The sequence below is a fragment of the Bombus bifarius genome, unplaced genomic scaffold (genome assembly GCF_011952205.1).
Source record: "Bombus bifarius isolate JDL3187 unplaced genomic scaffold, Bbif_JDL3187 scf7180000008240, whole genome shotgun sequence".
Lineage (NCBI taxonomy): Eukaryota > Metazoa > Arthropoda > Insecta > Hymenoptera > Apidae > Bombus > Bombus bifarius.
In genome coordinates this window covers 938,644-951,700 of record NW_022884534.1, presented here as the reverse complement: position 1 = coordinate 951,700, position 13,057 = coordinate 938,644, and the positions used below count along the sequence as shown (strand labels likewise).

Genomic DNA, 13,057 nt, shown 5'->3' with positions numbered 1-13,057 from the left:
TTCAAACACATTATCGAAAACATCGATATATCGATATGTTGTGAACGAACCAAGTATAGTAAAAACGTATGTAAATACGTATAAGCAAGTATAGGGTATGGGTATGTAACAGTTTGATCAGCTGGTGATCAGAAAATTTTAAAGCGTATTCGATCTGAAATTGGTATTGTTATCTAATTGTTTTAACAATAATTTTTGCGTTAGTGCTACCAAAAAATTACATTCGCATTCTTCCTGCAGTATGTAATTTGTAAAAATGACTGGTTTAGTCGCCTTGTGTATGACTTGTTTCATTCTCTATTGTAGTTTCACTTGGTAAGATACATAATGATTATATATATTATACTATAATTTTTATAATATTTTAGTACCTTTTATTGACTAGTAATGTTACTTTATTTATCTATCAGGGTGATACCAAGGTTCTTGGCATGGTTAGTAAAGAGACGATACAAAATTTATCTACGTGTTGGTCACATTTCATTACCTTATTTTATATTACGGGACGTAAATATTTCGAAAAATGGCTTTACATTGGTAAGTTTCTCTAGAAAAAGATAGAAAGATTTACATTGCCATTGTGTTCTCATCTTCCAAAGCTTTAGAGAGTCGATCTATTAAATTTTAACAAAATCAAATTATATATATATGGTGTTTAATTTCTTACAATTTTAGCAAGTGGAAGAGATCAGTATAAGAAGCAGTCTTTTTAGCAGTGACGTCGCAAAACTTTTAGCTGTGATTATGAAGGATGTCAGAATTAATAAAGATGTTCCAATAAAACCTGTACAGATAATAAGAAAACCAAGGAAGCCAATGGATTTTCAAAATAAAAAAATTCCACCGATAATTATAACTTTTGTACAAGTATGTATATCACACTAAATCTATATACTAATGAATACGATAACTTATTTCTGTCAAGTTTATCGTACTATGCTAATGAAATAATTTCAACTAAGATTACTCGCTAACTTGAGAACTGTTTTGAAATGTTTTAGTTTATGGCTGTTCACATAGAAAATTTAAGTCTTCTGATTTTGGGTAATGGTTGGTTAGCTAATGGAAGTGCAGAGAGTCTGACTTTAGATGGTAGTGTTGTTCATGGAGCTCGTACTCTTCTTGCATCTGCTGCTATCATAGGTGGTGCCATGAAATTGTTGCGTCATGCATCAGACGCTTGCCTTTCACAGATATCCTTTGCTGGAACTGCCGAAGCAACTCTGAAAGCGCAAGGGGAACTTTCGGTAGAGGTATGAAGAGATTGTCTATAGGATTTGTATATGTCACACAAGCTTATTTGTCCTAACACGCAAATTGCAAAGGCTAGGAAGTAATGAGATACTATGTTGTGATTTAACGATGTAGCTCAATGCTTTGAACGATAGCTATTTGTGTTTAGCACACTTAATGGATGATCCTGAACAACTGTCCTTTGCAATGGGATTAGATTGGAATCAAGCAGGATATAATTTATAGAAATTGTACATCGGAATAACGCAGACAGAGGGTTCTGGAGGAGCAGGTCTCATTACATTCTTCAAAGACAGAAGTTCGTTAACTAATGCTGCATCTTCGTATTCAGATACACGTGTCGATCCTTCTACTAATCTCTTAGCTCGGTTAGCACCAGTTATACCAAAGGTGAATTCATTACTATCTACCACCGATCTATCCAAATTCAAAGACAAAAGCGCGAATTATTAAAGATTTAAAAAAGATAAACATAATTAAATATATTTTCAGGATTTTATCCTGAAAGTGGGTAATTCTTCCATAATTACGGGTAGAGAAGATGGCGTAGTACTTGGTTTGGAAGGTACAATGAAGGGTTTGCAAATTAGCACGAAATTCCAACCATCTGACCTGCTATTAAATTTTACCTTAAATTTGGATGGATTATCAATTCGTAGTAAATTCCCTGTTTTGACATTACGATCATTAATAGTAAATTCAAAGGTACTACAGGACTTGCGTCTACAGATTGTTACTGTTTCACATTGTATTGTAACAGATTTATATTATCATGTAATATGATTATTACTTATACACATAGATGGAGCAAGACATTTTACAAATTGCTACACAGATCAGTAATCTTTCTATTATTTATGATCATAAAGACTGGGAGTCGATATTGTGTAATACCGATAATGAAGTTTCAAGACCTGTCGATAGTATAACGTTAAAAAATAAATTACCATGGTTAGACATTAGAGTAAATACTGAACTTTATGATTCGTCGTTATGCATCAAATTATTGGATGTTCACGAAGCTTCGTGTGGTGTAGCACATATGAAATTTTCGCTAAATACACTTACAGGTATGTGTAATGTGGCTTGTAATTGATACGTTTTACTTGTTCCTCTATATTAAGATACTTAATACATACTAAACTTAATAGTAATTATAGTAAATTACTAGTAATTATTTAATGATCGTTTAATTTCGTAGACATAATAGATAGTTGGAACACAGAGTTAGTAGTGGAATCTTTGTATTGTACCTTAAACGGTTCCAATACCATTATTTCGGAAACATCTCATCGATGGGGAACGCCTTTGTCTATCGGAGTATTATTAGCTACGACCCGTACCAATGCCATAGGGATTGCTGTTGATGCTCTTGTAACTGAATGGAGTCTGGAACTAGCTAGATTTCTTAAAGAGGCATATAAGTAAGATATGCAAGAAAAATAAAAAATAAATATTCTAATTGATTTACTAAAAACTGGCTATTTGACAGATGTTGCCAAATGTACAATAGAAGAGCCGAAACAATGAAAAATACGAAAAAATCGGATAGCGTTGTTCAATTAAATCTCAAAATTACAAATTGTAATTTATTCTTTATCGCAGAAAACAATCGTATGTATATACATATATATATATATAAAATACTACATATATATTGATCTATTCTATTTAAGAATTTTAATCAGGATGTTCAAGACCAATGTCTCGATTGATTGTTTAGTCTCTGTCATGATGCGTTTGGATACTGCAAATTTAGAGCACAATGCAAAACGATTAGTGGTCGTAACAGAGGGTGTTAGCGCGATCACATTGAATAAAAATGAACCAATTGTCTGTCAGCACGCACAAGCATTGGCACATCCATTTTTAGCTATAAGGAAGTGCAAAAGTGCAATTACATCTGAAGCGATAAATATTAGCTTAGATGGTACCAGTCTAGCATGGAGTCCGAATTTACATCTTCGCCTCTTACAACTTTGGTTGGAGTCTGCAGATTTTAGATCTATTATAAGTGGAGACTCATCGACATACACCACTCAAGGTTAATCTATACCTTATCCATTTATTCGTTTTATTTTTTTACCCTACATTTCTTTTATTGTATTTGTCTTCTTTATATCTTTCTACTACTACATTTTTACTTTATTAAATCTTCTTTCTACAGATGAAGACACTGATAAACAGCACAAACGATTAATAGATATATTGGCTACTGGTGGGGTCAGTTTATCTATAGATATTTCTCCGAAACACTTTTTAGAGCTTTCATCGGACCAGTTACGTTGGACGCAAGGAGAATGGAGACTTAATTATATGCGTGTAACTTTAGATATGTCTGATATAATTATGATCGAAGGATTCGAATTAATCAGAGTATTGAGCAGCGAAGAGGTGCGACTAGAACGACAAAGTAACGAAGGTTTTGTTTTGGACTGGAACGAAACTTGGATGCTCAACATCGAATCAATAAAAGCTTGCTTTCCTTACGAACATCAATTTACTGACGCGATTCAGAATGAATTATTCAGTATAAAAAAATGGTTAAAAGAAATTCATTCATCGTCGTCGTCGTCATCGTCGTCGTCGTCGTCGTCGTCGTCGTCGTCATCGTCGTCATCGTTCTCTTCTTCATCGTCATCGTCATCGAGTCAGAGAAAAGAAAAGCGTTTACCGTGCGATTTAATTATAAAAGTACGTTTATATAGTAGACGTAGATTTACATGGAAGTAGTTGTTCTTTATAATAAATATAAGCAAAGTATTTCACATGTTATAGATTAAAGAATGGATATTCGAAGTAAGCGATGATCCGTTTGAAGTACGTTTACGAGATAATTACGAATTATTGGAGGACGAATATAAAGAGAGCTTAAAAAGGCAAGCAATGCTTGATACTAAAGTGCAAGAACTCTGTCGAGCGCATTTGTTACTTCCTCAAGGTAAAGTTGAGGAACTGTACGCTAGTTTAAATAAAAAAAATGCGGAGATATATGTACAACGGTGGAAACAAATGCAGCGCGCCGGCCCAGCTAGAACGCGTCTGTTTGCTTGGTCTATGTCGGATATCGAGATATTGGCTTTAGTCGACCCATCGATCGACGGTACGGAAAATGCAACGAGGGCTCTTCGAGAAATGGATGCGGAAACTCCCTGGCCAGAAGATGGTCTGGAATTCAGTACCTTATGGGTAAGGGGAATCAGTTTAAAGTGCGCCGAATGGAAATTACAATTGCGGGATTTTCCGCAACCGTTACTGTTGGTTGAGAGTTTAAGCGTTTGGGGTAGACTAGCTGGTGCAGAAGCTTTAGCACCGCCACGAGCCAGGCGAACTGTGAGAATCGAAATCGGTACTCCTTGGGAGGATATTGTCGTGGAAAGAGGCATGACATCTTTGAAATATTATCACGATCTGAACTGGGATATCGACAAGTTCAGATATGCGTTTGGGCCTTGTTGGGAACCGGTCATAGCGCAATGCAATCTCAGTTTCGAGAAAATCATCCATCCGTCACGAGATCCGAGCCCTCCATTACCATTTTGGGACAAAATGCGATTGGCTCTCCACGGAAGATTAACACTTTGCGTGAAGCAGTTGACAGTTTTGCTACATGGTTCATTGGATCCGTACAATACCACGGAGGAGATGGAACTTACATGGACAGGATTGGAACTCGATTGGACGCAGGGAAGAATTATCGTAAAAGGAGATTTGGATGTTTATGTCCGTACGGCCAGTAAATACGATGATTGCAGATTACTTCATTTACCAAATGTACGTTTGAGCATAAAGTTAGCGTGGGTTTGCTTAGGTGATCCTAGAGACCATCATGCTGCGATACCTTGCGCTCCGGACAGATTACCGGAATATTCGAGCAATCAAGAGCACGACTCGTTCAGAGCGTTTCGATCTCAAAACTTGAATGTCAGCCTTTCTCTGGAAACGAAGCCAACCGGATCTCCAGCGTTAGCAAGTGCACCAACCGCCTTACTCTACGGCAGCACCCTCAGATGGTTCGAAAATCTAAAACTCATTCTCTCCGGCGCAACAAGACCAACGAGAAAAGGGCCACTTTTCAAGAATATCAGACCTAGGAAGAAACAGTTGAGCAGGCATTACAGGAAAGTTCGGTTGACACTGGCTTTCCATCAATTCCATGTTAGTTATTGGATGTCATTCGCTATGCAACGCGGTTTCGAAGTAACTGGTGGCAGAGTAGTTTGTAGTTGCGAACACAATTTGTCTTTGCATCCGATCGATGACGGACTAATACATCGACCAAGAGCCGAATGGTCGGTCGTGTATATGAATTGCGAACTTAATGATGCGGAAATTTGGTTGAAAAGCGCGCTTCACGAAGACAAGGAGAGTGCATCGCTCCGACAACCGGTAGAAAAGTGTTACTGTTTAAGCGTAGCTCGGGTCAGTTACGGCAGAGAGGCAATGGTAACCGGAGTCACCGGAGGGGATACTCCCACGCATAGACTTGTCGTACACGATTTGAAAGGGGCTTGGACAAAGACGAATAGAGACGTAGCGTTTGCACTTTTTGATTCTTTCATAAAAACTCAGCAGCTGAAGAAAAATCTGTCTACCGCAGCCCTGAAAGGCTTTCACAGAGAAAGTTCATCGACACCGCACAAAAATCGAACAAGATCAGTCGAGGTGCAAAACGTGACGACACAAGTAAATGCGTCATCCGCCACAAAACCGCAACAAGGTGAAGCTGTCGGTATGTTGCAGAGATTAATAGCCGAAGCTGCAAACAAACCGGTTGCGTTCAGTGACGATTTATCGGTACAAACGAGAGGTCAACAATTACGTGGACTAGCAGCTTGTCATCAAGATGATGTCCTTCACAAAAATTGGCTAAGTATGTGTGTGCATTTTACAATTATCTAATTTTATTCAACTTCAGTGTATAACTGAAAAAGAAGAAGAAAAAGAAAAGAAAAAATTGTATTGCTTTGTATTTTGCAGTTGCCTTAGTGAATAGTCAGGTATTATTAAAAGGTATCGAAACGCGAGGCTACGTGATCTTGTCCGCGGCTAAAGCGGAAATATTGCAAAGAGTTCATCAACCTGTGTGGAAAGAAAGAACTTTAGTATCAAAGACAACCTGGGTCGGATCGTTAGAATGTATGCAGTATTATGCGACTGTCAGTGCCAACATTGACGAAAATATCGACGATAATATAATGTGGTTGACATTAGACAATATACAAGTAAGTTGAAAATAATTAGAAGGTAAATTGTACAAGTAAAATTGTTTGAAATTGACGTTAACTAAAGTTTCTTGACCTATTAAATTAGGAGAAAGATTCAACTGTGATAGCTGGTTTACCAGATGTGCCGGCGCTGGTTGGTTCAGGACAGAGCGTCGGTGGTGTGGTAAGTCAAACGGTTGGCGGTGGCGGTGGCCCTCAACACCAATTACAACGTATCGTCTCGAGATGTAAATGCGAATTCTTCTACGTTGGTTATGGACAAGCTTTAGACGTTGGCTCTATCGATCAAGTTCCACCACCGCCAAGAGAAGAAGTTAGCCCATGGGAAAGGAAAGATCTTTCAGCAGCTGACGCGTTTACATTGATGCATCACGATTTGGATGTTTGCACGAATTCGTTGCAGTACGCTATGATTTTAGATATCGTTAACAACTTGCTTCTTTACGTAGAACCGAGGAGAAAAGAAGCGTCTGAACGTTTGCAGAGAATGCGATTTCAATTGCAATTACACTCGGTTGAAGATCAAAAACGGCCGATTCAACAACTACAAAATACTGTGCGTGGTTTAGTGGCAAAATTAAGGAGATTGGAGCGTGAAACGTATTTGGTTCAAAAAGCTCTTGCAGAGGAATCTAGCCCTGAGTTATTAGCAGAAATGGAACGGCTAGAAGCTAGAGTTTTCGAATGTAAGGAACAGCTCGGAGCAAAAGCGGAAGAACTCGATGTAATGTTAAGCTGTTATAAGGAAACAACCGCCCCAACCACAGTTTCTACCACGTTGAAAGATAAACCGGCAGCAGTTGCTAGAGTAGCAGAAATTTGCTTCAAACACGCTCAGTGGAGATTAACGGATGCAGATGGTCAATTAGGAATCGCCGATCTTATATTAACTAATTTCTTATACACCAAAACTAGCAAAACCGACGATTCGGTTGAACATCTCCTTGAATTAGGATATGTTAGAATGACAAATTTATTGCCGAATCAAATCTACACGGAGGTGTTGACACCCACTGAACTGCAAAGTAATATGCCTGTTGATAGGCAACGAGCTCTTCGCGTTTTCTGTAGAGAAAAAGCACCGGTTGCTGGAATATCCGTCAAAGAACATTTCGAAATCAATGTTGTTCCACTAACGATAGGTAGGTAACTTGCATATTGTCGTATATCCTACTTCTCCTCCTTCTCCTCTCTCTTCTCCTCCTACACCTTTCTACTTTCTTCTCTATCCTAACATTTTCATTTGTCTTCCAATGCTAATTGAGATCAATCGTTTTACTGTTAGGATTAACGAAAAAGTTTTTCAATACGATGCTCAAATTCTGTTTTCCTGAGAGAGATCCGGAAGGAATAGAGGAGCCACCTGCACCGCAACGAGATTCCTCCTTTTATGTGCCAATCGAAAGAAGGGATGACGTGGAAAAAATGAAAGAACGAGCAGATAAAAATAAACTATTTATATATATTAAAATACCTGAAGTACCCGTTCGTGTCTCTTATAAGGTATTTACAATCAATTTTCACGAAACCATCATATTTCTGTTTCATATTGCTCTCAAACAAATTACGAGTTACCAAACTAATATTAATAAATCACATGTTTTTCCACGCGCACACGCATACACACGCAATCCACCAATAGGGAAATAAAGAGAAAAATTTGGAAGATGTTCGGGATTTTGCTCTGGTAATACCTACGTTGGAATATCATAATGTTACTTGGACATGGCTCGACCTTCTTTTAGCTATGAAAAGCGATTCTAGACGTGTAATATTAAGTCAAGCTATTAAGCAGAAATTACAAATAAAACCAAGAGGTCCACAGGAAGAATCCGCTCCGCAAGAAGAAGATAAAGCCCGACTTTTATTAGGTGCCAGACATTTACCGGGTGATGTGAGGAAGAAAAGTGTTTTCAAATTTAAGTAACATTTTAGATTTGTAACTCGATGAAATGTTCATTTATACAAATATACATAGGATTGCAATATTTATTCTAATGGAATATTTAATAAGAAAGTTGTTAGTGCATTGCCAAGTATTTTTATTAAAGCCAAGCGATATTTGTACGGTTTTTTAACCACTTACACAACTCTATATGGTTTATTATTTGTTCAACTATTAACTGATATTGAACATTTTCATGTACGTTCATCACTCAAATTCGAGTAATGGTAACGGCATTCTGTTTTACTTGCAATTCCTTGTACAATTTCGATAAAATTATTCTTAAGTAGTTAAAGTACCGTGAATGCGCCGAGATTAAAACGTTAATCTTCGTAAATAGTTGCTTTTCTTTAATTGATATTGTTTTTACTGCTCCGAAATTATTGTTCCAATTATACATTTTAATTATTTTGATTTGTTTGAAATTTCACAATGAAACGTCGGTATCTGAATGAATTCCATATGTAATTTAACTTACATTGAGAATGATGCACGACTGTAATGTACGGTCACCTTCTATTGTTTACGATCGCAAAAATTTGTAATGTTCTATTAATGATCGAAAGTATTTTGTTACATTTTGATTGTAAATATTTCGTTGTTATAAAAATAAATGGTACAGTACATTCCAATGATACTTAATACTCGTATTATCGATGGAAGAAATATAGCCAGGTCTTAAATTAAAACATTGAGTAATATAGTTGATCGATCGATTGCAGGAATATCCAAGGTTACGCGTATGTAGAATTCCATCTTTCTCAATACTGAATCGTAGCAAAATTATAATGTGTAAATAATACATATATGATAATCGATTTTGCAATTTCGTTATATTTCTTTCGCCGGCTACACATCACCTTATTTCCGATTAAATATTTACAATCTGTATATAATACATCGTTAAAAACTAATTAAGGGAGCTTCTACAGTTTTTCTCGTATGCCTCCATTCATTCAAGTCTGCCAAAATTCTTCTACCATACATATTATGCAATTCGCGAAACGTTATCCTCGTTCTTGGAACATTTTCCGTTCTTCCTGGGGCAGATCTAACGCTCTGCGAGCGATGATGCAACTCGGATCTATTGAAAGGATTATGTCGTTGTCTTGGAGGAGCTTTTGGAGACTGAGCAGGAGCCATCACCATTGTTGTTTCTTCTTCTGCTGCATCCAGTTGTCTTTGTAATTCTGCTACCATTAATTTCATGTAATCATAGCTTGCACATGCTAAAGCTTTCATCCACTGCTCCATAGATTCCTATAAATTCCCCACAGTATAGATTCGTTCTCTACTGACCATTATTATAGAGACAATAATTTCTATTATAAAAATCAAATTTATCAAGAAATACTTTTACCTGAGATTCTGCTGCAAGAGCATAATTTCTATTGTTTGGACCATGAAATACGATCTGAAAACCAAATTGTTCTTCGTCTTCTGCTAATTCAATGGTACAACCTTCAAGAACTATCATGCCCACAGGTTCCTTATCACCGCGTCGGTCGAAATAAAATAATATATTTCCTTTGAGAACGAACCATCTTCTTTGATAACCACGATTCAATTCACCACGTTTGTTCAACCAACCTTCACGATCTACTGGTGTTGCTGAAGTTGCAAAAGCTACCATATTTTTCTCGTTTATTTTCATTGCATTTGAAATTATACTTTTAACCGAATCAAAAGAAAACTCTTAACTTCACGTGATGTTTTTCTTATCTAATCCGTCTTAATATTTATCAGTAGGAAAGCAATTTGTTTCCAACTTTTATATTGAACTGAAATAACCTTATAACCTTTAAAACGTATTTAGTTGCACTCGCAACAATGCATGATACAGTGGGAATCTGTAATATTTATGACACTAATTGACTAATATCGATTAATAAAAACGACACCTTTTTCCACTCTATTAAAATGTTTTTTTACACAAAAAACAATTTATTTACAAGAAGGAAATACTTGATATAGAATAGAATTGCGATGTTCTCAATCAATTGCACTAACCTTCCTTGACAGGTTCCTGTAGCTATAAGTAAAAGTTATACATACATACATGCTATTTTATCGTGTTAAAGGATAAGTTGCGGTTACGCATATACTTTGTTACTCATTGTAAACGTTAAATACACGTCCATCTACATTATTATTTGTTAAACGTTGACATACGTTTATTTAACAATACAAAATGGGAAAGGGATTTAATAATTACATGTGCAAAAAATTTTTCCATCCAGCATCCCGAGACAACTTGAAACGAGTACGGTTCAACTACTGATATTTTTTTAGCCTATTTATGGTTCGTACTATGATTAAATTTACGATCCTTTTTTTAAGGTATGGATGGCTGAACAACAAGCAGAGGCTTATAAGAAAAAGCAAGAAGAATTACGTGTTCAATATGAAAAGGAACAGGATCTTCACAATAACAAGTGACCAAAATTATATTCATTCAGCAAATTTCTTTGATATATTTTTATCTATAACTTTTTATTTATTTTATTATGTGTTTTATAGAGCTTTGTTGAGTAAAGAAAGCAAGGATAAGCTTAGCGTAAATTTTATGTATGAACCGCCACCTGGAGCAAAAAAAGAAAGAGAGAAAGAAGATAACGAGCCAGAGTATAAATTTGAGTGGCAACGCAAGTACAATGCACCAAGAGAAAGTTATTGTAAAGGAGACAGTGAAATAAGAGATCAACCATTTGGTATTCAAGTACGAAATGTTCGTTGTATCAAGTGTCATAAATGGGGACACATAAATACAGGTTTGTATAATAAATATGATATCAAAATATATATATACACACACATACACATATTTATCCATATTAAACAATACATATTTTGATCACAGATAAAGAGTGTCCTCTGTACAGTCAAGCAATGAGCGTAGTAATGGCAAATAATTCACCAAGTACATCTGCTCCAGATGCTTTAACGTTAGTGCAACAAATGAGAGAAGATGGATTAGCACTGAAAAAGTGAGCACGGATTTAGAAAGATCTCTTCCTTTTTCCATTGTTTTAACTGTTAAATAAATAGCTCCCTATTTTAAAACTAAATATTGAATTTTATTTGTAGATCTGCTCTTAGTGCTCAACAACATTTACGAGTCCCTGAGCATGAACATCTTATGGTATCAGATGATGAAGAGCAATCTGAAATTACATTCTTGAAAACCTTGTCTAAAAAAGAAAAAAAGAAGTTATTATTGTATGTATTTCTTGCATCTGTATTTTGACAAGAACTTGAGTTTATTTCAAAATAATGTTAATTTGAGATCATACATGCTTAAATCAATAATGTTTATGATTGTAGGAAATTACAACAACTTGAGAAAAAAACCAAGAAAGCGGAAAAGAAGAAATTGAAAGAGAAACGAAATAAACGCAAAAGAAATAATAGCGAATCAGAAACTGACAGTAGTAGCAGCAGCAGCAGTGATAGTACTACTAGTAGTTCGAGTACTAGCATCATAAGTAGTAGTAGGAGCTCTGTGAATACCATTGATAAAACTTTAAATGATTACACATCAAAAAAGCTTAAGAAGAAACAAAAGAAAAAGGAAAAAGCAGGTTATATTTTAAATGGTGGCTCTATGAATCGTCATCGGAAAAAAGAAAAAGATAGAACAGGTAATCAGAAGAGAAGAAGTGAATTTAAGCATGAAAGGAAACCCAAATACAAGAAATATTATGGAAAAGATGTGAAAGAAAGTAAAAATAAAGATTGTTATATCTACAAGAAAAGAAAGTTCATAGAATCTAATGAAGACAAAATCAGTGAAAATCAAAACAAAAAGAGAACTAAACGATTTTAAAATTAATTGTGTTTTCGATATCAAAAATACACGCGTGGTGTAAAGGCGCACGCTGTATCTGGTATTCACATAAGTTGTGTAGAGTACAAGAAGTACGATATATGCATAGTGAGTCACATATTCTATGTCATTCCAGAAGATATTAATTGCATTCCTTTTCATATGCTTTACGATCAAAAGTATAATTCTCAGTGTGAAAGTTGAGAATTTATGTTATACATATACACAAAAATATTTCGTATACCGCGACTTATCTTTCAAAACTATAAATGTTTCAACAAATACGCTCAATAGTTCATTTCAGGTGTAATAGTTTAATCTGACTCACCTTGTATATTCATATAGATGGAATAAAAAGCACAATGTATGTAATTAATTAATAAATTTTAAGTGAATAATAGAAATAATAGTTTCATAAATATATATTTCAGATGGAACAAGACTGTTTAAAGAAATTTTTTACACAAATGTTATTTTAGACTTGTTATTATTTCATCCGTAGATGGCTATAATTGGTATTTTATTATGAATATGTAACATTAATATCATTAAGTATTAATAGGACTTTTGTTTTCAAGAGAATGTAACTGCTTAATAAATACATAAACAGGATTTCTATTGTAATATTATATACACGAGAATGATTTAGTTTTAAAATATAGCCTATGTCAATTTAAGATAGTACTATATAATAGATAAATGTTTATACGAAATTAAGTGTCAAGCTTTTTGATATGTCCTAATTACAGATACCAAAACAGCGAAATAGTCACTAAATTAAATTGAATGATACTATTGGATATT

The 13,057-nt window shown here is 35.2% G+C and overlaps 3 protein-coding genes across 4 annotated transcripts; 2 read left to right on the top strand and 1 right to left on the bottom strand.

Annotated features, from left to right (window-relative positions):
- Nucleotides 1-83: 83 nt before the first annotated feature.
- Nucleotides 84-9,059, top strand: LOC117211616 (protein KIAA0100). Of its 2 annotated transcripts, XM_033455688.1 has the most exons (17): nucleotides 84-163; nucleotides 241-315; nucleotides 411-537; nucleotides 676-867; nucleotides 1,002-1,253; nucleotides 1,480-1,644; nucleotides 1,747-1,959; nucleotides 2,057-2,324; nucleotides 2,456-2,678; nucleotides 2,747-2,868; nucleotides 2,978-3,298; nucleotides 3,422-3,948; nucleotides 4,033-6,127; nucleotides 6,235-6,479; nucleotides 6,568-7,624; nucleotides 7,768-7,985; nucleotides 8,125-8,409. In XM_033455688.1, exons 2-17 carry the CDS (start codon nucleotides 257-259, stop codon nucleotides 8,407-8,409), a joined length of 6,369 nt encoding a protein of 2,122 aa, XP_033311579.1. In that variant the 5' UTR covers nucleotides 84-163; nucleotides 241-256. The 2 variants fall into 2 exon arrangements, with proteins under 2 accessions (XP_033311579.1, XP_033311580.1); XM_033455689.1 differs by having other exon boundaries at nucleotides 100-315; nucleotides 8,125-9,059.
- On the bottom strand, nucleotides 7,925-10,243 carry LOC117211624 (sesquipedalian-1-like). Its single transcript, XM_033455723.1, has 2 exons — nucleotides 9,788-10,243; nucleotides 7,925-9,687 (listed from the first exon to the last, which is right to left on the bottom strand). Exons 1-2 carry the CDS (start codon nucleotides 10,079-10,081, stop codon nucleotides 9,331-9,333), a joined length of 651 nt encoding a protein of 216 aa, XP_033311614.1. The 5' UTR covers nucleotides 10,082-10,243; the 3' UTR covers nucleotides 7,925-9,330.
- A 154-nt stretch (nucleotides 10,244-10,397) lies between these two features.
- LOC117211621 (corepressor interacting with RBPJ 1) lies at nucleotides 10,398-12,865 on the top strand. The gene is made up of 6 exons (XM_033455714.1): nucleotides 10,398-10,690; nucleotides 10,768-10,862; nucleotides 10,948-11,198; nucleotides 11,288-11,414; nucleotides 11,515-11,646; nucleotides 11,752-12,865. The coding sequence occupies exons 1-6, from the start codon at nucleotides 10,619-10,621 to the stop codon at nucleotides 12,251-12,253; spliced, it is 1,179 nt and encodes a 392-aa protein (XP_033311605.1). The 5' UTR covers nucleotides 10,398-10,618; the 3' UTR covers nucleotides 12,254-12,865.
- Nucleotides 12,866-13,057: the final 192 nt, after the last annotated feature.